The following is a 24,818-nucleotide window of genomic DNA, read 5'->3' on the forward strand; positions in this document are numbered from 1 at the left end:
CTGGGGCAGCAGTCCAATGAGAAAATAGCTCGTGTAGCTGTCATAATCAAAAGCTACGTTGCTGTAACTCTTCTGATGAAAAGATGCCTGGTAGTTGTTTTTTGGGGTGGTGGGGCTTTTTGTTTCCTGATGGGAAATAAAATCCAATGGCCCTTGTGTTGTAACAGGGGGCTGTGGGGTGTACAGCTACATTAAATCTGTTTTAATTTAAAAGGAGAGTATTCACTGGATCCAAATGCCACTGAAGTCAAGGGAGAGTTCTCCATGGGCTTTACATGAGGTTCTTTGGAAAGCCTAGGGACTTGGCCTGCAAGTACAAGTGAAAAAGATGATTCAGTCAAACCTAGCATGACAGTTCCTGTTTATTGCTCCAATTTTATTTGGAAAATTGGTTAATCCTGGGAGCAAATGGAAGGGGGAAGGATTTTTAGTGAAAACATGAGTATTCTTTTTTAAAAGAAAAATTAAACCCATCCAATTCTTGTTTCAGCCACTTTACCCTGAAAGTGGGTTAATATTTAATCACATCATACATAAATATACGTGTGTGTATATAAACATATATAATCTCACATACGGGTCTATACAGGAATATACCCAAATACAAACCTAAAGGGTGTAATATTTTCATCTAGTAAATTGCAAAAGCAATAAACACAGTACTTGATTCTCTAATAATTCTTTCCATCTGATGATTTATTCCTGTGCAAATGGCGTGATAGGAAAACTGGCTTTGCATAAAGAAATAAGGTTTTGGATGAGTACAAGCAGAACAAAGCCAGTCATGATTATTATGATGTTCTGGGGTCTGTCCTTACTCTGGGTAGTAAGAAAAACAGTAGGCTGCAAAGATAATGCAGTTTTCAGTCCAGTAAAGGTTTGGTCTGTAAATCAAATGCTGTAATGCTGTAATTTATAGCTTGGTATTTAGGTTATTATTGTTCTGTTTGTTCATTCTGTTTTGTAGCTGTTTCCTTGGCTCTAGCTCTGAATGGCGTCTGCACAAATACTATTAAATTAATAGTGGGAAGGTAAGTCTTGTCATGTTAAATGATAGCTTCAACTGTTCAGAGAAATGAAGACAGATTGATTAATATATCTTAATAAAAAAATAGCTGCTGCTCCAAAGCACATTGAATTAGAATGGGCCCCTGTGAAGCTGTCCTTTCCCTGGTTCAGGTGTTGTATAACTTCATTATGTGACATCCAACTGTGGTAGGAATCTATGCCCTTGTGTTTTGTTATTTGTTTGACTGGTTTGTGGTTCCAGACAAACGAGGACTTTGAAAGGAAAGGTGTGAGCTGAAATCAGTTCATTAAATTGGCAACACAGAAGGGAAGAACTACAGCATGTGGGAGTTTAGATGCCAGTGCCGCTGGTCTTATTAAATAGGAATCACTTGAGCTTCTATATAAGGCAGTGCCTATGTGAATGTGGTATTTCCAGGTAACATCAAGATCCATGGCAGAACTAACCTTGGAGCTAAGCAGTAAGTGAACTCCTGGGTCCACTTTTTTTTTTAGGGAAGCATAAATTTGAATGAAGGGCTCATAAAAATGCTAGCAAGCAAAATTACCTGGAAAATATTTTTTTAAGTATATTTTGGCTCTTTATAAAAATTTTCAATCATTTCAGCTGAAAATAGATACTTAGTTTTATACATTTTTCAGTAGAGTCCAGTGCCATGTTTCTTGCTCACCTGTTTTGCAACAGTATTTGTGCTTGGTTTCTGAGGAACCCTCTGCTACAGTAGTGATGCCCTGGCAATAATGGTACTTGGCACTTTTATTTTAAGAGGGCTTTTGAAATGAAATATAATTAGGAATGTCTGCACCCTCATTTTCAGGCAGACATTAGCTCATTTTGCCTGCGCTCCAAGCCAACTAGTTGTTCTGTCAGCTTGTCTCTGAATTTGTGGTCGTTCAACTTGCTTCTCCACCTGGTTTATTAGCTCAGGATCAGAATGACATCAGTCAAACCTACATGCTTTCATTCAGCTGAGAGCAGGATCGAAATAAACTCTGAGTTTCATTCAGAGTCAGTATCAAGGCTGGCATTAGAATTTGGTGGGTTTTGGTGCCAGTCTTGTAGCCCGGGTCGTAGTCCTCAGCTAGATGTGTCAGTAGTTGTGTGCAACTTGGTGGGTTTGCTCTGTTGCTGGAAATGCTGTGCAAGACTGGCTGCTCTAGGCAAGAGCAACCCTGTGTGTTTTCAGAGACAGCCCCCACTTGCATGCTGCACTTGGAGCTTCCCTGAGAGAACCTGCCTGCAAAAATGTCCCTTGAACTGAGGGATGTAGTTTAGTGGTGGATTTGGCAGTGTTAGGTTCTCTGTCGGATTCTGTGATCTGAAGAATCCTTTCTAACCTAAATGTTTCTATGACTTCTCTTGCTGCGATACTGCAGGAGGGAATGAACTCTGTTTGTAATGAGCAGTAAATGTAATAATCGCTTTGAGGTTTGTTTGTTACTACAGCTTTTATATTTTTAATATCCATGGTGTTTTTTGTAGACCGCGTCCCGATTTCTTTTACCGCTGCTTTCCAGATGGAGTAATGAACTCTGAAATGCACTGCACAGGTGATCCAGATCTGGTGTCTGAAGGCCGAAAAAGCTTTCCGAGTATCCACTCTTCCTGTAAGTTCATTTCATCCAATGCCTGATTTGTAAAAAGCTGTCCTATCTATGTTTTGGAATTGCTTTTTGGGGTTTCTTTTATTTGTTTGTTCGTTTTTGTTAGATCATGTGCCTGAGTTTTGCTGAGTGGGTCTGGACTTCTGTCTTGGGTCACCAATCCCAGAAATTTCCTTCTGGAAATAAAGTTGTGACCTGTGACCCTTCCTTCCCTTGTGAACCACCTGACATCACTGAGAGCCGTAGCTGGCTTGTCAGTAGGGTGAAGCACTATTGAAGGTTAAAGTGAAGTGTGCTTCTGAGGGGCTGTCTGTTCCCTACAGCAGACCTTTGTACACAACCTTTGTCTATATATTGAATATTTATTTTGTTATATTCCACTGCAGTATGAAATGTGACAAGGCATCTTTGACCTACCTAGATATGACAAGATCTACTTAATATCTTTCAAGAATTAGATCTATTAAACCTAAGGTCAAGTCACAAAGACCATTCAACTCTTTTATCATTAAGGCTTTTTCATGGCAGGGGGTATATGCTTGAAGGTGGGAGGGGCGAAAAGGAATGCACAGAGATCACGCTGCATCATTTTGGTGCTGGTCATCCTAATGAAGTGGGTACAAAGTGAGGTTCAAGAAGTGCCTGTAACACTAGAAGCTACTGTCACATGCCAGGAGAAGGATGATTCTTTTGTTCCCTGTTGTCTTACTCTTTTGGTAGTATCCACTGGTGGCTGTGGCTAAAGAAGGGATCCTTGTCTGAAGGCTTCTGATGTTTCTGTGTTCAGATGTGTGCAACCCCTGGAGTGCTTTGCCTGGGCATGGGCAGGAGTAAATGGTAGCTCTGTTCCCAGCTCAAGCAACCAGAGGAGAATAGGTAGAAGGTCCTGACTTTTCTGTCTGCATGACAGCTCAGAGGTAGCCTGTGATTGGGGGGCAGATGTAACAACAGTATCTTATCTAGAGGAGTATGTCGGCAGGAAACAGGCAAATTTTGCACAGTTTGGAGCTTCTGTGGTTTCACTCCATTTGGTTTTGAGGTGGTCCTCAATCTAGGTCTGATGGTTTGATCAGTTACTCCTAGCTGTACCCTAACAGATGTAGGTGGCTTTGTGAAAACTCGTGTCTTATTTAATTAGTTGTATTGCTTCAGATATTTCCAACAGTTCCTTTCTCTGTCATGAGGAGTTGACTTCTAGAGTGTTTTATATCAAGTGTCTAATAAAACTTCTTTTCGTCTGCAAAATAACTTGATTACTGTGAGCTTTTTTGGCTTCTTTTTTGGCTGGTATTGTTTGTTGCCTTGTGCTGTTCTGTTTCCAAGAACTGCAATTTGAGTACCAGTAAGTCCTATCTCTGGAGTTTGTTCTTCTGATTTTTCCTACAGTAATAACTTCAAATTGTCTAATTGTGCAGAATTATATGTTGCAAGTAGGTTGGATAACGAGATGAATGAAATTCTGAGCTGATCTTCTTTTTTCTTGTTTAAGTCCCAGAAACAGATAAGAGGGTAGCAGATATTTGTGGATATATTATAAGCTTTATAGTCCTAAACAATAAACCAATTTAGCTGTCACATTTTGTATCCACAATTCAATTACATTAAAGAGACAGTGGCAGGATGTATCCTAAGCCATTTATAACAAATGGTATTGATTGCTATTTGTAGTCTGTCTTCAAATCTAGTTGTCACACTTAATTGCAATCCTCTTTGTTAAGTATTTTGTCAGTGTATGACAATGAAGGCTTAAAGTAAGTGCACGTATACTAGAATTTACAGATTAGCCCTCAGCTGCTGCATCAGTTTACTCTGAGGCTACATGGTGTGAGTTGCAGAAGGCACCAATGTGCATTTGTTTTTGCACAGACTAGAAACTCAGCATGTGTATCTTGCTCTGCTTAGCTCTGGCATGCATACAGGTTCTCTTATCAAGACTGCTTATCCCCCAGTGAAGTGTTTTGTCCCTGTGCCAGCGGGGCAGCCATAGAAGGAACGCGTTTCCCTGGTATTGGTTTTATAAGCACCAAGATACAGTACTGCAGCTCACACAAAATCTGGTTGGAGCAGAATGATGGTCCAGGGTATTTAGATCAAAATTATGGGAATGGCTTTCTTCATCTCTGACTAATGTAATATTAGCATGTGGTTGAGCTGTCTATATTTCCCACTGCAAAGCTTTTTATTACAATGTGATAAGAATGAAAAGGTATTACATAGGCAGTAATTTTTATCTGTTGGTAAATGTATGCTTGAGTGAGGCAGTTCTGCAGCTGCTTGAAGTACTTAGCGGTTTGAAGCCTGATGTTCTGTCTCTGACAAGTCTGTGTGTTTTGAAGCCTTAAAATCCATACAGATTTTAGTGTCATAATGGAGAAGGAAACCATTTTAATTTGATAATCTTGCAATACTAACCTCCCTCTGCTCCTTGTATTGTATTGTTTTTGAAGAATAGCTTATAGTTGTGATGATAAATTTATTTTCTTGCATTTACTTCATACTCCACTAGATAGAACAGTGAAAACCAAAAAACATGATGTTGCAATGTAGGAACAATACCTCCTCTACATCAGAGTCCCTGTGAACAGTTATTCTCTTGTCTGTTTTAAAAAGTTGTCCTTCCAGCCTTCTTATGTGCAGGCAATTGCAAGTTTTCCTTCCATAATGTCAGTCCAAGATTATTTTTTGGGGCTACTTTTCCCCTTCCTTTAGCATAAGATTGCTACTGGGTAAAAAGGAGGAGATCCATTCTTCAGGTTTCAGTCATACTTTCGCTGTTGTGGATGACATGAAGCAGCACCAAAAAGGGGTTGGGTGTTTTTTTCTGTTCCTGTTTGTGGGGTGGGGTTTTTCCTACTTTCATGGCTGTGGAAACATAAGTGAGGAGGATGAGAGCTGATATAAACTATAGCCCCTCTCTTGGAATGATAGCTGCAAGTAGCCTGCTACAGTTTGATATTTTCTACTTCACTTTGAAATCATGAAAAAAATAAATCACAAGTAAAAGCTGCCAGCCAGATCATAAAGAGAGGTTAGAAGCTTCAGTCAAGAGCTGTTTTCATCTTCAAAACGTTTTTTTTTCTTAGAGCATTCCTTGGACAGGCTTTGTTAAACCAGGATTTACAACATCATCTGTGCAAAATGAGAGCTTTAACAGGAAAGTCTGTGTTGGTGTGAATATTGCGCTATAAAAATGTAGTGCAGGGATGTATAACAAGAGTGACAGTACTGACACCCCCAGATGGCCTGACCTGACCTTGTCTAGTCAATAAAAATTTTGTGAACTGGTGTCTTCCACTTTGAAAGTCAACTTGTGCCCTGAAGGAGAGTGCATTCTCCTTATTAGAGCACAGATTATTTTCTTGGCTTAAATTACCACATCTTTCATCTCCCTGTGCTAAGGAGTGCATGGAATACAAATAAGAAAAATATATGGAGCACAAACTGTTTTGTGAAGCCAGAGAGTGATTTGCAGACAGATGCAAAGTATAGTTGCCTGAAACAGTTGAAGCATTTTGTACCAAATCAGATCAGGGGAGTGATCCATGTGAAGATGATAATGGTGTTACTACCTTCTCTGAACATTCTACCTGCAGTGCCTGCTGAAAATGTAGTTTAAGCTGGAAAAACCTCATTCAAGGCTGCTGTCTCCTAACTTTTTCCTTTTCTGGAAAGACTGTTGAAGTTAGGTGACTTCTTGATAGCAGTTTGCAACAGCAACTTGAGTTTAGGATCTGTATAAGCACAATCTAACGTTCAGTGATCCCTGTTGAAATTCACCTAGTTGTGCTTGTTCTACTGCATTAAAGACATCCCTGGACTTTCTGGATTGTTTGGAGCATATTTTTCCTCTTTTTTCAGTTGAACTGCCAGTATATCTTGTTTGAAGGAATCAACATTTGGGGTAGGGAGCCAACATTCCTGCCTGGGTCCAGTAGCTCAGAGATGTTCCCGAGTCCCAGGTTTAAATATAGCTATTCTGACCAAATGCTTCCAAAATGGTCTATTTTTCTGTATTTAGTGTTTCTCTGGGTTTATAATCCATTGGCAATTTGATGCTATTTAAAGCTGCTCCCTGTGAAAATACTGTGCAGCTTCATGTCCATACTTCATGGAAAGAATGTTTGTGAAGATTGTAAATACAGCATTTCTTCCTCCTGCCTGCATCCTTCCCATGTGTTCCATAGGGTTATCTTGCAGAGAACCTTCAGGCAGTCTGCTTTGAAGATGCCTCATGGCATCGTAACCTCTCACGATACGTGGATTAAGCACAGAGTCTCCAGCGTTTGTTCTAGATGGACTTTGCAAATTTGTACTCCAAACAGTAAGCAAGTCTCTCAAGTGTGGCCCCAAGAATAGTGGGAGTCTGAATGTCTGAAATCCAGTTATTCCATTGGAAAGTCCTGACCATAGCAAGGAGTGGAGGAATTCAGCAGTCTCTGTGGTGATCTACTGAAGAAACTTAGGTCTGGTATGATGGGAGCTGCCCTTTGCTATTTTGTTTGGGATTTTTTTGTTTCATTGGTTTGGTTGCTTTATTTTTGTGGAGTTTTCCCACTTCAGCCTCCTGATGTACAGCAGAAGTGAGAATATTTTATTTCCTCAGATAGCTCCTTGTGGTGCTGGAAAGTACATAATGCAACTGCTGATGGACTGATACAAGACCCTTCATCATTTTTCTCTCTCTCTGCAGAAAGATTCAGACAGCAGCAGCAAGCAGCAGATAAAAAATGAACATGAACAACAGATGGACATACAGACAGAATGATTTAATGTATTTAATGAAACAAACAGAACAAATATGCAGAAATCACTAGAAACCTTTTATTGTCTGGAATTAATAAGTATAGTGATTGCCCAGCATACCAATTGGTGAAAATTGCAATGTTTGAATAAACAGTATTTAACTGAATGGAACACATGAAAAATATGGTGAATGAACACAGAGCAGTTATTTGGATAAGACACATGCATAGCTGGTAGCTGAAAACTGCTAAATTTGCAGGCATATGTTGTACTAATGGGATGGATAGAAAGCTTTTTGTAATTGATTTCTTCATTTTCCTCTCACGACTGATGTCATTTTGACATTTACATCAGGCTGACAAGGTCTTTCCACAAATAAAATATGAATTCTAGATTCCTGTAGTGTTGTTTATCTGAAAATCAATAGTATCTAACTCTGTATTTGTTCTTGAACAGTTACTATCATGCAGAAGCCTCTTGTTAAGCTTAATTATTGCCAAATGTGTTACTGTGCAGAGAAGGTGGATGAGAAATAAGTGCTTGTAATACCAGGTTGAGATCCAGTGGAGCAATTCCAGGTATTCAGTGATTAAAAACTATAAAAGAAATCAGATGGGTTCTTTCTAGTATCAGTTTTTTCTTACTTTAAGTAGCTTTATGCATTTGCCAGTTCAAGGAAGATTTCACAGTGAGCCATTTTCTATACAAGCTACAAGCAGTGAGGATTTTGTTGTCTGGTATTTATGTGGACAGAGAGGTCTGAGCTCATTTTGATAAAGTTGGAATGCTTGTGATTACTGTGGGATCCTGAGGGAGAAAGTCAGCTTTCTGTTTTGCTTTTCAGCAATAGTTTGCTGTTGCTATAATCAGATAAGTATCTTTGTTTAGTGAACGTATCTAATCTCAGATTGCTGGGCTCTTACTCCCCTACCTGCTTTCTGCCACATTTGTTGATGGTTTATTGGGCAGTCATAAGAAAACATTTTTTAAATTATTAAAGTTCTAAAGGAATGTCCAAAGTCATATAGTGTACAGGGAAAGGGAGTGTCCAGAGACCTGTTTCAGATCTCAGCTCAACAAACATTAGATCATTCTGATGTAGATCCTGCTTTGCAACACAGCAAACCTGATCGTATTGTATTCTGGTCTGGTAGCCACATACATGATTTCTGAATGGATTAGCTCCTGAAGATTTCTTAAAAAAAAGTAGAACTCAACAATACAGACTTGATTCAGATATTGTTTAGTAAAGTATGTTGTTTAGGTTAACAAAAAACCCCAAAGTCTAGACAGTCAGCTGCTTTATATGTTGAATGTGACTGTACTAATAAAGTCCTTGTAAAAGCAACTATGGGTAAGTAATAGTAACACAACACATTTTATTTAGAAACACCAAAATCTTGTGTGAATGAAATACCAAATTCTTGACCCTGTTTGCTTTCTTAGAGGAAGTGATTAATTCATCATGATATAACTCCCTTTAGGCTCTTATTCTACTCAAAACATTTGTGAGCAGATTGCAATTCCCAGAGCTCTGGCCTCAGCTTTATTTAGTGACTATTTTTAAAATGTGTTGTTTCTGCTTTGGTCAGAGCTATTTAAGCTGTGTTTGTTCAGCTAAGGGATGATTGTCATAGATTTGAGAAATTTGTATGAAACTGGTTTTGATACTTTTGTGCAGAAGGATAAAGGAATGGCTTGATGAGAGTTTAATTTAACCTGTACTGGTTTGTAGTGGTAGTCAGTGGCAGATTGAACCCATGATTGTTATGAACCCATATGTGCAACTTAAAATGGAATGAATAAATGAATAATCACTTGCTAGTCTGGTTTATTTCAGCTCATAATTTGATTCACAGAATTGGTAGGTTGAAGGTACCTCTGGATATTGTCCCAAGCTGCTACTCAAAGCAGGGTCAGTGAGAGCAGGTTCCTCAGGATGGGGTCCAGTTGAGTTTTATACTTAACTGAATGTGGAGATTCCACAGCCTTACTTGTAGTGAAACCTATTCCAATGTCTGATCAATCTCATAGTTTTTCTTATGTTTAAACACAGTTTCCTATACTTCAGGTTGTATCCTTTTACCAGGTACCACAAAGAGTCTGGCTTTACTTGCCCTGGTACAAGACTTCGCACTTCCCTGAGTTGAACTTCAGGAGGTTTGTGTCAGCTGTTGATCTCTGATAGAAAGATCCCAATTGTTGCCAGTGTGATCACCAACTGACTGAAAAACCCCCAACAACAAACTTGATGAAATTTGAAGTTAATTGAATAACACAGTGGCTGCACACAAAATTAAACTTACAATTTCATGTTGGATTGGATAGATTCATGGGAACAAAATCAATAAAAAAAGAACATTTTCTGTATAAAAAACACTGTGCTTGCAACAAAATAAATACTTATGTGATTTTATTTTCGTAGCTGAAATTTAGTTACGTAAATTAGTTTGAAAAGTTGACTTTTGGCTAAATTGTGCCATTGATTTTTTTTAATAGAAATATTTATTGATGCCAGATTACAAAGAAAAAGGTCAAGATTTGAAGAAATTATTTTGTAGTAACAACTCAATTTGATTTGTACAGCTTCCAAAGTGAATGTTAACATAATGCTGTACAAGAGTTCTTATTTCTTGTGTGTCTGTGTTTTTGGGTTGGTTTTATTTTTATTTATTTGTATTACATTGGCTGAAATAGACTTGTAGTGATTACTGTTTAGCACTGCTGAAGAAATCAGAGAATTTCAGCAGCAGCCTGAAATGAGGTATGTAATTGGAGTATTTGGTTGTGCAGACTACAACAGTGACTGTTAATTCCTATGTTTTTATAACTACCTTCTTTATCAATTAAGATGTCTTGATACAAAGACACCTCTCTCTTGAGAGAATAATGGCCTTCTAGAAGTTAAGAAGAACATTACTTTCTCTGCTTTCCAGCTATAGTGTACACCTACCTCACAGTCTTGTGACAAGATAGCAAATAATATGTAAACACTCAACATTTCTGTATGGTTACCCTTAGTTTTATGAGTTATTTGGTTTTAAGAGAGATAGTTCCTTTCCCTGTATTTTTTTAGTAACTTGAACTTTTTCTAGAAATAAAACCTAGGAGGTAATATGTCAATATTGACGTAACTAATGTTAGCAGTGGCCAGGTTGGCAAGATTGTAACTGGTGGTAAGACCATGAATTGATTTTTTTCAGTTTCATTTTTCAGGATGAGCCTTTGCAGGTATAAATTCATTGCAAATCAAGATAAGCATCCATTTCCAAAACAGGCCATAATCTTGCCCCGATCAAACCCAATGCCAGAAGTGAATTAAGAATCTATTAATAGTCATCATTACTACACCAATGAAGTAATTGGCAAACAGGAACAATGAGAACAGTAGCCCAGGAATTAGGATCTTGATAGCTACTGTGCACTTAATATAGCTTTAATAAAACCAGTTATGCTCTGTAGATCTAAAGGAGAATATGCACATAATAAGAGTTCTGGATATGAAGTCATCTGTGCTTATTTGTTGGGAGAAAGAGCACTGTCTCTAAGAAAGGAAGTACAAGCAATGGGAAAAAAGTAATCATTTATCCTTTTCTGCTGGTGCAATAAATCAGATTACATCTTCAGACCAGTCCTGAGTAGCAATTTCCTACTTTAAGTAGCCATATTCCATTATGAATGACAGCAGTAATTGCTCAATCTGTTGTAACAGGCTTGAAAATATATAAGAAGAATTATTCTGCAGCGATCCCCCAGCCCTGTCCTTGAATAAGGAGAGAGATTTTGTTGGACTTTTGTTGCTGTACTACCATTTCTTCCTTTGTGAGCAAGGTCAGCCCCCACCCCCTGTGGGTATTAGGAATGTGAATACCTTCCCTTCCAGCTTTTGACATATTTTCCAAGAAACAGTGAGTGAGAAAACTCAAAGATTAAGAGAAAGTTTAATAGGTGAAACAAAAGCTGTGTCTGCAAGCAAAGCAAATTCATTCTCCACTTCCCATCAACAGGCAGGTGTTCAGCCATCTCCAGGAGTGCAGGGCTCCAGCAGACACAGTAGTTACTTGGGAAGACAAATGGCATCTCTCTGAATATCTTCTCCTTCCTCCTTCTTTCCCCACCTTTATATGATGAGGATGACATCATATGATATGGGATATCCCTTTGGTCAGTCGGGGTCAGCTGTCTCAGCTGTGTCCCCTCCCATCTCCTTGTGCACCCCAGCCCACTTGCTGGTAGAGTGGGGTGAGGAGCAGAAAAGGCCATGGCTCTGTGTAAGCACTGCTCAGCAGTAACAAAAACATCCCTGTGTTATCAACACCATTTTCAGCACAGATCTGAAGCACAGCCCCCTACTAGCCACTATGCAGAAAATTTACTCAATCCCAGCCAAAACCAGCACAAGATGGCAGGAAGGGAAATGACCATGTGCATCCCAACCTCGCCCCTTAGAGAGCATCCCATCTTTTCCAGGAATGGGAGTCCACACAACTTTAGAAGCAGTGCTCAAGATGTAGTTCCTATATCCAGAATAGAGAAGGTGATTGCTGAAGATCTGTTTGGAAGAATCGACAGTTAATTTCCTCAAGCTGTCAGGAGTTTGAGTACAAACTGTCTCATGGGACAGTTATCTATTTATATTGTTGAGATAAACGAGGTGACTGTTTTCTTTACAAAAAGATACAGCCACACAGCTATGCTGTTCATCTTTGTGCATGCTTCCTGCTTATCTGTCTGAGAATATACCAAGTATCAAGGTGAAAGGGTGTGTTCTAGTCATCCTATCCGTTTCTCTGCAAAGAGTAGGCTTGCTTCCAAGTCACATGAGAGGTCTAAGAGGTCTTTATGTCTTACCAACACCCAGCCTTTTTCATTCAAATGACTCAGAGCTGAAGCATGAGGTGGTCTGTGTCTCTGCTATCTAGCAAAATTCAGCAGACCACCTTGAAGAAAAGCTGAAAGTAATGTGGTTCTTCATGGTAATATGTTACTCAGGACTGTGGTTTGCTGGCTTGCAATCCACTGTAATTTGTGATTCACATGGGATACTAAAGAGGTGTGTGGGGAAGCTTTTTTGTTCTTTTTTGCTTTCTCTAATTTACAGACCAGGTCATGCATGAAAATCAAGAGTAGAGTGAGACTTCAGAGGAGAGTAAGCAAACCCAAGGAATTGTCTTGAATCCTGGATCATTAGTGAGGAATCAAATTAATGACACCTTGAATCAACATAGTTCTTCCTCAATTGCTGGAGAACTGAACAATTGAGCTGAAGTTTGAGTAAATCTCTGAATTTAGCTGTGATAAACCAGTTTTCCCAGCAGCTATTGCTCTTTCTTTGTTATTATAGCTGTTCAGTTTGCTTTGGTCTGTGTAGGAAAGAAGCTTAATTAGCTTTCAGTTTAGTTGTCCCTCTTCTCTTGCCTAAGTTCAACTTTTCAGGCAAAGTTAGCAAGCTAAGGTTAAAGTATATGCTTGGTTTAGCAGACTGTAGTTCATTGTGATATTGCAGACTTTAGCTGTATGTGAAGCTAAGACCATTGTTCTTCTGACTGACCTTTTCAGTTAAAAGGACTTTCAGTTACACTGGAGATCTAAAGATCAATTTTCATTTGTGAACTGCAGTGACAGCTCTTCTCTGGAGCAAAGCATGTCAGAAAGCTCAAGACTATTTTGAAAATGGATGGCCATCAGCACAACTCAGAGGTGGCTGCCACATCAATTTCTGACTGTCTTTAGAAAGAAGTCACGTTACACCACTGACAAATATTGAGATTCCTTGAAATTGCCTTTGCAACATGCTCCGAAATCCATTTGGTCCGGTTTTGTGTAGCATTACTGTGTAAGAACAGCCCCAATATAGAGATGTTTCTGAAAGAGGTATGGTGTTTGCTCTTCCTTAGCAATATATCCTTCAGTGTGGAATTTTCTTTAAGGTAGGTAAGCTCAACAGCAGGCTCTTGTAGGCAGAACTTGGGAGGTAAGAGAGGCTTGGCTACTGCACTGTACATTAGAAATGGGTAAGTAACCCAAGCAAAACCATGACTTAGGTCTTCATTGCATTCACTGCCTAAACATTTTTATTTGTTCTCTTCTAAGTGCAGGATGATCCCTTCATCATCCTCTGCAAAGAGGAAAATAGAGAATCATAGGTCCAGTCAGAATTCCTGTTCTGAGAACTGGAAGCTGGTCTTCGTCTGTGATTTTGCCCCCAGTCCCACCAGCTGCAAATCAGTTTCGATCAGGAAAGGCTGCTAGAAGCAGTCCTTGCTCTTAAACTTGATAGGATCATTTTCTCTGTCTGTAGAGACTAAGGGTAAGTAAGATCTTCCGTGGCTGCATTTTCATTCTGATCAGGTGTAGGCTGTTGAAGAACGTGTTATGACAGTCCCCTCTTGTAGCACTGTGTTTCACATCCTGGTGTGGTCTTGGAGCTCAGGGTAAGAATAAACCAGAATATGTATGAGAGGCTCTGGTCTAGGCAGAGCATGCTTGGAAGTAAAAACAACTATTCTGTTTCCATGGGGACTTTAAATCTGTCTACAGGGTGGCCGCCTTCATGACTTTGACTGTGTGTTTTCCACTCTACAAGAGCTAGTTGTGATAAGTCTCCAAATGCTACTGGTTGACTCAAACCCCTTTTGAGCAGCAAGAGCGCTAGAGCTGAGCTGTGTAAGTATGTGTTCTTGTTATACAAATAACCCTGAGTCAATCCAAAATTATTTCATTAAAAACAAGAGTATCAACCACAGTTCTGCTGTAAGCAAAAGAAAAATAAATCAATAAAAGCCTTCAAATTGAATTATAAAGTTAAAATGCTAGGCACCTTTCTGTAGAGGGGGCTGACTGATTTATCAAATTGCAGAAACCTCAGTCATATAGATGTCTGAAAACATTCATTTAGGTCTCTTGAAAACAAGGGGATATTAAAAGTCTCTTGAGATAAAAGCTATGAGATAAATGCAGGAAATCAAGCATATTATTTATGCCAGAAAGAGAAAAGTACAGAACATTGGCAGAAGGCCTCGTTTGAATTTCACTATTACTGTCAGTTCTACACAGAAAGCACCAGCTATTACAGATAAGTAAGTAGGTAAATCTTTTCTTAACCTCCTCCCTTCTGCAGAGGACTGAGCAAGTATCAAAGTCAGTATTTTACCTTACCTACATGAAATGTTACATTGGATGTTTCTGATCATGTTGGAAGGCAATGTAAATTAGACTTCTGGGTGAAACTGCCATTGGGTAATAGTGTAGGAGGTCTTCTAAAAAAATCCTTTTGCAAGGGAGGAGGGAAAAAAGGAAAAAAATCCTTTGGATGATTTTAATGAGTGAAATAATCAGAAAATATAAATCAGAATGGTTGACCAGATGTTTTTGATATTCTAGCATTTCCACAGACACTTGGGACTAAATATGATTAGAACTGGTGAGGGATGCTTAGTGATGCACGAAGTTCTCTAGCTTATAGTTAGCCACTTCATTCTTCATTGTGTTATCCATTTTTCTTTGCTGATCTTTCCTCCTTCCTATCCTGTGATAGGATTGGTACAAAGCTGTGCAAAGGGAGGTTTAAAAGCTGGACATTAGGAAACATTTGTTTACTGACAGGGTGGTCAAGCACTGCAATAGAATACCCAGAGGGGTGGTTGATGCTGCATGCTTGTCAGAGTTTGACACATTTGACTATTGCTCTTAATAATGTGGTTTAACTTTTGGACAACTCTGAAGTGCCCTGGCAGTTGGACTAGATGATCACTATAGGCCCCTTGCAACAGAAAATATTCAATTATTCTATTCTCTATCTTCCCGGCTCTCTGCCTTCATTACTTCCTTGAAATCAGTAAGTGTGTGTAGAAGAGTGGAACTAGTAGCTGCTGTAACAAACAAAAAAAGCTTGAAGGCAAGGGTTAAAAGATATTTGGGTTATCAAGCAACAGGATAGTATGTCAATGGTGAGGATGCTGTAGTCTGAAAAAAGGGTATTGCTGTATCCAGACAATGCCTCTTGGCAGGGTAGGTAATGGGTAGGAGTTAAATATGAGGTTTGGGAATATAATTTGGATGTGCCTTTTCATGGCCTTGATCCCTTAGCCAAAAACATTAGGTGGTGTACCTTGGAAATGCCTATTTATCTCTAGTCATTATAATCTCGATAACTGGTTCCCATACCAGTGTCTGCATTTATTTGGCCTTTGTCCCATTCTCCCCCTAGCTAAAAGGTTTTTACCTTCTCTAAACCAGTTTTAAAGTCTCTTGACAGTTAGACTAGGAGTCTCCTTGGTATGAATCATTATCTTAGGTAAGGATGACTACAGTAGTTCTTAGAAGAATTAGCACCTTTGCTGTTGACTGGTTATGGTTTTATTTCCTCTTTATTTCCACAATGAACTGTTCCTCTCAGGGTTGTTTGTCACTGTATAGGGTATTATCGTTGCATTACACCCAAGGAGTTGCCTTCTCTGGTGATATCAAAGCTGATGATGCAGTTCATGCTTGTACCAGATTTCCTTGACGAAGCAGTAATTAAATGAGTGTAGTATTTGTGAAGTCGTGTCACAGGAAAGAAAAAAGGAGACTGGAAAATACTGTGTCTTTAGTGGGAAAGGACAGGTAGCTCCTCCTCCCCTTTTTCACAAAATTGAAATTAGTCAGTTGTAAAAATGAAAACATTTTTACATTTTAAAAGCCATTCATTTGTTTGAAAAATTAAAATGATTTATGTGCTTCAGAGTGAAGAAATTACTGAACTTCAATAGAATTGTTTGCTATCCTGTGATAATTTATATAAAATATTACTGCAGTACATGTAATTATAGTTGGGTATCTAAATTTGAACTGTTAATTATCTTTAGCTAGCAATTTCATGGAGGATAATCATATTTCCTTCAGTTGAAAGTGAACATTTTAAGTAACAGATGAGCTACAAGCCACAGGTTTTTGGCAGTAATTGCTGCTACTCCCTTATTTTCAAGATAAATCTCTTAATTAACAGCTGTATGGCAGTGTCTCTCTGAAATATTTCATCCTTTTAAAGAAGAATCCAGGGAAATAAGGAATGGATTTCTTAGACATGCAAGAAAAAAAATATCTCCTGTGGATTTTATTGGCTGCTTAATTCAAACTGTAAGTATCCTCAGGAATGGTTGTGTTTAGCGCTTTTACCTTTTCTCTGACATATTTACTTTCCAGTACTCAGTAACAAATGCTGTTTGAATTCATGAGGGGCTTGTGAGATGAACTCTTTAAAGCTTAGTTTTCCAGCTCTAATAATAAATCAGCTCCTGCTCGTCTGATTGAGGTTCAGATTATATATACATCTCAGGCATACCTCCAAAAGACTGTCTTTTTTTTTTCCTGATTTTTTTTTTAATTAAATGTAGGGTTTTAATACATGATATTGTATCAGTGTAAAATAGTGGTTCCTCATTGGCATTTGTCCTACCTTGCAAACATTTACATGCTTTTAAACAATTGTGGTGATAGTTGTTTTACTGGTACTGTTCTGTTTGAATTAACCTGGCAGCTCTTATCTCAGGTTGTGTTTTTTCTCAACAAGCTAGAGGCATAGTACCAGGACTTCATTTCATAAAGGGATGCACATCTGATCTAACAATAAAAAATCAGTTAACACCTGGTGTTCCTGCTCCCTGTAAGGAGAAGAGTGCGTTAGCCAGGGACAACACTAAAGCAGCACCATCACTGGTGTGTTCATGGACCAGTTGCATCTTGGTGTCATTCTGATCTAGGTTTAAACCTGATATAAGTTCATTAGTTGGACCTAATTTCATCAAGTGTAATTGAGAAGTATGGAGGTGTTGGCATTGAGTAAGGAGTGGAAAGCATACTTTATAGAGAAAGATCACTTGCTAGTCTGGTACAGTAGTATGATTAGGGCAGAGTTGACAAGTCTTGTAGCTTATATTACTGCTAAGGCCACTTTGATTAGCATGTGAGTGCCGACCCTGTCTTTCCAATGTAATCCCAGAATCTAAGTCCTTTTAGGGCTGTCTTTACTCTGTTCTCAGAAAAAAAAAAAAAAAGAGGTTTCTTCAAGGTTTCTGACAATAGAATTGGCAAAGCAGCCAATGGAACAGGTTCACTTTTAGGACTTGCTGTAAATGGCATCATTAACTGAACAAATCAGACCTTACTTCTCACTTTTGGTGGCAGTGAGATGCACCCTGAGACCAATTTACATGTTTCAGTTGTAATGAGGGATCCTGAATGGAACGTGAAAATAAAATGTCAGAAAAACCAAAACATGTTCACGAGAATTCACTGTGAGAGTCCTGCAAAAGCAACCTAATGACTAATACTCTAGTTACTTGCTTTTCATATAATATAGGTCCTTTTTTGCTCTAACATATCTCTGTCTCCTTTTTGCTTCCCACGTCTCTACATTCATTTGTATTTCGTGATGTGCATTTCCTGTTGCTTCTGCTGAACTGTCTTTTTCTGTGAAAAAAAAATTAATAACACAAAGCCAAAGGGAAAGTGATTGACTGTCCCACTTGGAAAAAAAAATGTTTTGCCTGTGATAATAAGCTCAAAACGTTCTCCGGTAATTGTACTTCTATAAAATCCTTTTCAAATTGAATTTCAGCATTAAAATTTATGCAGCCATTTGGTATCATACTTTTTTTTTTTTTCCTTCAGGAAAGATAAATATTTCAGTCTTTGAACAGTGTGAAACTGAAAACATTCACCAGTAGCCCCAGCTAAAATTGCAGTAGGCTGCTGTGCAATTCCAGTGATGAATAGTATGTGTTAGCGCTTGGAAAATATACAGTAATCACTGCAACTATAAAGCATTACAGACAAAGAGATGGATCATTTTCTCTGATTGTTACCTAGGCCATTTGAATGGTTGCTTTGCAGTTTCATAATTTGCTGCCACGTAAATAAGTTGAGGATTTTTCCTTCAGCTCAGAAACTGCTTAGTGTAAGGAAAACATGGGTTGTGTGCTTAGCAAAGCATCCATTAAAACTTGAGAAGCTGAAGATCCTCACGGGGTGCTTTAATTTCCAGAAAACACCCACAAAAGCAATTACAGTTTTAATGAATAATTTATTTGGGGTGCTTCAGATCGGATTCTTGTTCACAGTTTCTCATTTTGTGCATTTCAACTTGGTAATCGGTTTGGTTCCTACGAATCGGTTTTTAAACCCAGCTAGATGTCCTGTCTGGAGGGAAGCAGATGTCAGGATGGGGTCTGCTGTGTCTCTAGATGCAATCGTTGTCTTTATTTCTTCTGTGAACTTTTAAATTATTTTTTTAAAGAAGTTGATAGAAACAAACTTGAAAGATGGACTCACATAGTTTTGTATATTCCAATAATGATATTACCCAAGATGAAGATGGTTTTGACATGCTTCAAGTATGATTAATGTATAGCTTTAAAATGTGCCTTCCATTAGCAGTTCCAGACACTCCAGCTACACAAAACAAGGTGAAAGGCACTCTTTTAAGGTGGTAAGAAGGGCAGAAGGCATGCCAGGATTTCATTCTTTTTTTTTCCTACTAAGTATTTTGCTTGTGTCATTGCTGTTCCAATAAGCAAACGTACTCAGATACTTCCTTTCACTTGTACCTCAATAGATGCTTGTAACAGAGCGTTTGCATCAATTCTGTGTGTACTTGATTATTGTGAAGCAGAGCAGCACTTGTAGGAGACTGTTGGAGAGCCTTACTGATTTTTTTTTGCCTATGTGGCAGCGTTTACCTTTCTTTTCCTATTGCAAGTGTTTTACTGAATCAGGTCCTCAGATGAAGATGGGCCATGATGATGGTGGTTTACAGTTTGATTGTGGTTTTGTCAGTAAGAACTTCAAGTGGTCTCACATCTGAGAGAATTCTCCTCTTGTATCTTCAGATTATTTCTCTGAAAATTATATTTTATCCAAACTCACCCTCTGGTGCTAACTGGATCATGCTTAATGGTCTGATGTACAGAAGGTCAGACAGATCAGCTGGTCCCTTCTGGCTGCGAACTGTGTTGAACTTTTGAACTGTCCTTATTCAGTAAACAAAACAAGCAGCTAGCTGCAGAGAAAAACCCCAAAATGCTCTGTGAACTGGACCGACTTAAAGTGGTGACTTCAAGTTGATCGATCCCATGTGTGGCTGTTGTTCAGAAGTCTCTGAGAATGGGAATAGGGGATTTGTTTTGATGAGCAGAAAAAGACAACACGTTTGCTCTTTATTGCCACGCTGGCTTGGATCGTATGACAGAACTTGCAGCATAGTCTCTAGGTGGTTTCTAGCTATGTTGCAAATAAAATCAATCAGACACCTTTGACTGGCAGGTCTATGTTATGAAAAAGTGAAATGGCTGGAACAGGAATAAAAAGGAATGGAAATACTGATGTATTTTTGACAAATGTGGTTACTGATAACTGAGAGGCTATCTAGGTGCCATTAATATTATCTGCAGAGTGCATATGCATTATTAAACATTCTTTATAGATATTAGTTTGAAATAAAATGATATCAATAGGGCAAACACATAATACATGTGAATTCCAGTGATTCCTTTAAAGAAAATGAAAACAAGAGTAACTTAAACTAAGAATCTCAACTGCCTTCAGAATCTGTTCAGAAGGGTACAAAGATTTGCAAATCCAGTAATTTTACTAGTGTTTAAATAGCCCCATTCACCCTAAACCAATTATCTGATGTGATCAGCAGGTCAGGAAATAGGAGCAAGCAGTAAGGGGACAAATCATCTATTGCCTAAGGTGTTCTCCTCTCATTTCAAGTCTTTTATCCCCTTTAAGCTAGCCCACAGCATCTGTTCCTGTAAGACTTAAGTTTTCCCTGTTCATTCCAGATTTCCCTTCATCTTTTTGAATTTCTTTAAAACCCATAGCTGCCTTATTTACACAGAACAGTTCGATAACAACTTTGAGAAGGCAGAGGGATAATAAAGAGACTGCACAAGCCTTGGGCGAGGGCACAGACCCTGGTTCACCACGAGTCAGATTTCATCCTTGATAGAGCAAATCCCCCCTGCTCTCTGCACTTCGCCTTGCCTCCTTTGCCTTGCATCTTTGGTTGGTGAGCTTTGTGGGACAGCATCTTCTCCGTATGTTTGCACGGCACTTGGAATAACAGTAACCTTGCCTCAGCTGAGACCTCTCAGAGCTGCTGCAATGCAAATACTCCTGTTTTCTGTCTTTCAGTGTGCTCACAAAACTTACAGTGTTTTATCAAGCCCTGACAGAACATGTGGCTTGTCTCAGGAGAGGTTTTCTTGTGTTCAGCGACTTGTAGCACCAGGACTTTGATTTGAGTTAGCTACACCAATTGTTTAAAATATCTCAGTTCTTTTATACGGTGTGTTTGATTCATTCCTTTCTCTCTTTCCAGTATTTGTATCTGGAATTTGCATCAACATCAAGCTTGACTTAACATTTTGTTAAACTGATTTTCTTATTTTCATTTCTGTCAGCGTCTCCAAAGTGGGCTGGTTGGTATCTTATGTTGCTCTTGCCTTCTCTATATAGAGAGAGTATTAATTTCTTATAAAGTGGGAAGAAACCCAACTTTGTGGAAGTGTTTGTGTAGGTGAGGAGCACTGCTTTGCTGATTCTGTGGAAACTTTTTGTCTTATGCAGCATGGTAATTTTTATTATAGCATTAGGCAGTACGTAGTATCTTAGGGCAAGCAATGTGTCTATGTGTGGGTTCTTTGTGGGGCAAGCAATGTGTGTGTGTAAGTTTTCTTTGTGATACAGTGAGTTATTGACTCTAGCTGGTGCAGAAAAAAAATGGAGTATATTCTACTGATTGACCAGTTCTTCAGTGTAAATATCACCTATAGACCCAGAATTCATGAAGAGTGAATTGGTTTTCTAATGTTGTTGACTGACATCTTCAAAATACAGCTGTCAAGCAAAGTTGCCTACACTGGGTTTCTTGGAATCCATAGTTACTTTTACAATGGATATTCCCACATCCCAGAGCCTTTTGCTGTTAATCCCATGTTCTTTGCTGCCGACTCTGCACACCCTGGGACGCTGCTGGGTCAAGCAGCTCTTTCTGGATGTGCATGCTCTAGGGTAATGGAAGTCAATCTTACAATATTGCAACGTACAGCTGCTCTGCAGAATATTAGTTTCATAGCCACAAGCTATATTGCTTTTCCATCTTACATGAGGTACAGGTTCCCCTGGAGGAGTGTTTGCGAGCCTCTCTTCTTCCTGACCTTTAGTTCAGAGGAACACATCAACCATCTAAAGCAAAACCTGCTTTTGTGTCCAGTGCAAGTATAGAGCCTGTTGAACTTCCTTCTTGAAATGTGGCAGATCCTGAAAAATAAACCCAAATTCTGGGGAAATAATTTTAAAGAATTATCACAAAGTTTGCTCTAAAGCCTATTTAGCCAAATCTGCTGCTGCTGTACACCACAGTGATGATTGCTAGTAAGACTGCCTGGTGAGATAGCAATCCTGAGTACAACACTGTGGGAGCTGAACACCTACTCTGTAGTTTGAGTGATATTTCTTTAAGCCATCTAAATTGCTAGGCATTGTAGATTGCCTGAAAATGAAGCCACAAAGCACTTGCTACTTCTGCCTGACAATTCTGTCTTCAGATTTCAATTCATCTTCTTCTAAAGATCTAGAAAACAATAACCTGAGATGGAAAATGGAAATATGGAAATAAAACTAATTTTTGAAAGGAAGTGTTTGAAACCACTTGTTCCAGGACTGCACTTGATATGAATGTCCAAGACAGATTTAGTTTTGCTCAACCAGAAGATGGAATGATGCAGATGAGTCCTGTCCTTGCAGTCTCAGGTAAATTTATACGAGTTTCTGGTATCAAAGGTCTCCAGAATGGACAACCCTATGTCTGCTCACACAGATGCAAATGTGTGTTGCTGGCTATCAGAAAATCTATAAAGAATTTCAGATCTTTGATATAAAAGACAACAGATCAAAAATTATCTAGTGCAATGGGGAGAGCATAAGGGAGCTCTCATTCATCATATTCCAGTGGCTAATTACCAAATGTGAGAGGCATAAGAGAAAGTCTGTGCTTGAAAGGATTAATGTTTAGTTGGTCTAAGTGTGTCAGTCTCGCTGGGTACTAAGAACTGGAGAGGATGTTTGAAAAGGGAAGGGACCGTGTTCCACTTGCCTGAGATATGAAGTTTATTTTTGCCATGCTGGCAATAGCCTGGTGCTCTGACATCTCACAGCCTGTTTCTGTGTAAGACACTCTATCCATAAGAAAAGACTTTCAATTTGAGCATACCATGATGTAAACATGTCAGAATAAATTATTTCATCCTGTCTGATAGACAGTTTTAAAAACAAAGTGTGTTTATATGACTCTCAAAGGTCTGCAGACAAGAAGTTGGCAAGGAATACTTTATTTATTTAGGACTGGGCACTGTATTTTAAACTTTGCCTCCCACTGTCTTCTTACATTTACGGAACCAGCACTGGTTGAAAAAGCTTCTAGGAAACAATATATTTGATCCAGTGGTTTGGTGACTAATCAGTATTCTGCCTTGCTCTGCCACAGCCAGTCTGAAGATGTGATTTTCTGCATGTGTGCTTGATGATGAAATGCAAATCTTCAGTAATTGCATTCAAACAGCTGTGTAGTATAAACTTATGAAACCACTCCATTGTACTGCCAGCTAACATCGACCATCCCATAGATTTATCAGCAGAACACGAAGTAATTACTTTATCACATCTAGTGTCTGGGAACGTGAGGAGGAGGAGGACATTTGAAAAGCCCTAGCAGGAGGTGGGAGAAAAGATGCTTGTCTGACCCAGCCCCGATGGTGATTTTACCATTAAATTCACTTATGAGACATCACAAAGATAAAATGTATAAAAGTAGTTAGAAATTTTTCAAATGCCTGGATAAATATTTACAGTTTTGCTGTCTGTGGTTTATGTGCTTAGGTTCTGTTTTGATCTCTGCAGTCAGGAGCAAACTTGAGTATATTGGTAGAGAAAAGAGAAGAGGTTTTTCAGAAAGCTACCTGTTAAGGCACAGCACTGATTTTCCTACAGGAAAAGTAGTAGTTTATTTTCTTAAAAATAAAAATGATATATTAAAAAATAAAATCCATCTACTATCTCTCTGGAAGGTGAATAGCTGAAAGAGGAGGAAGTTCCGTAAAAAAACCTTGGTGTCTGAATTCTGTCATCACTGCCAGTTGGGTATTTTGTAAAGAAACAGGTTAATGGAACCTAAAAATCTCATTTACATGTAATTCAATTGCAATACAAACAGAATCCTTTTCTGCTTTGAACTTCAACTTTTCAAAATAGGTCTAAAATCAGGAAAGCTGATGGTACTACATTATTTGCAGGTATATCAGATTATGTTAAATATCTGTGAGAAAGAAGCTGATTAGCTTTGCACTTTTTACTTGCCTGGTTGCTTGCATTGCCACCTAGATCGCACCACTGCTGTGGAGAACATGTGTGCCTCATGGGTCTGGGTCTGGTGGGAGACTACAGTGTTTTTTTAAAGTTTGTAAGATTGTGATTGCTTCATTAAAACAAAACAAGAAAACCTAGGCAATCTGCTACACTGCTTTAAAATGCTAAGTTAAATCAGCATCAGTTATGTCATTACATAGGAATCACCATTGGAATTATGAAACTCCCTCAATTTTTTGCAGATGGGGCTTCTTAACTTACCTGAGCTCCAAGTGTCACCCAAGGCAATCCAAATCTTCTCTGCAGTATAAGGATCGTGCTGCCAGATCTTACAGGGTAGTACTGTACAGTGTTAATGATGAAATACTGTAGTTATGTGTTCTTCTTTATCAGTTGCATTTTCAGGCCTTGGCTTTACCACCTTCTACTTAGCTGGAAAGTTACACTGCTTCACGGAAAACGGACGGGGGAAGAGCTGGCGGCTTTGTGCGGCAATTCTCCCACTCTACTGTGCCATGATGATTGCCCTGTCACGTATGTGTGATTACAAACATCACTGGCAAGGTGAGCCACGGAGATACCTGTTTTCTCCTTTTCTTTTATTAGTTTTCTATTTCTTTGAGTTTTTTGGGGTTTTTTTCATTAGGTCAGGTGAGTTAAAACACAATAGTATGCTATAGATTTTCCTTGCTTCTGGATTGGTGCTGAGGATTTTGGTGTCTGACAATACTGAAGAGGCCCATTGCCACCCACCTATTATTTTTATATACATGAAGTATATCATCATACTTTTAGAGAAATCTAGATCCTTGAGTTTTTTACATCATCATCTTTTACACAAGTACATCAGTGCCATAACTGTCTTGGATGTATCCAGCTGTAGTCTGGATCTGGCCCATCAGAGTAGCACTGTCCTGTAGCCTAGTTATTGCCCACTGCTTTTCCAGGTACTGCCAGGTACCTATTGGGTACGTGAGGGATTGCTAATACATGTTTGTGTGTGTGCTTTAGACCAGACTGAAGCATCGGTC

General features: G+C 38.8%; 1 protein-coding gene across 2 annotated transcripts in view; it reads left to right on the top strand.

Annotated features, from left to right (window-relative positions):
• Positions 1-24,818, top strand: part of PLPP4 (phospholipid phosphatase 4) — a gene marked incomplete at both ends in the record, with an annotated part of 55,118 nt that overhangs the window by 26,381 nt on the left and 3,919 nt on the right. The window contains 3 exons of one of the 2 annotated variants that reach the window (XM_084265275.1): positions 968-1,031; positions 2,513-2,637; positions 24,181-24,351. In XM_084265275.1, coding sequence (XP_084121401.1) covers positions 968-1,031; positions 2,513-2,637; positions 24,181-24,351 — 360 coding nt within the window. The remainder of the gene's footprint in view (positions 1-967; positions 1,032-2,512; positions 2,638-24,180; positions 24,352-24,818) is intronic. The other variant, XM_084265276.1, reaches the window with a different exon arrangement.

The sequence above is a fragment of the Gallinula chloropus genome, assembly GCF_964237585.1.
Source record: "Gallinula chloropus genome assembly, chromosome: 5".
Taxonomy (NCBI): domain Eukaryota; kingdom Metazoa; phylum Chordata; class Aves; order Gruiformes; family Rallidae; genus Gallinula; species Gallinula chloropus.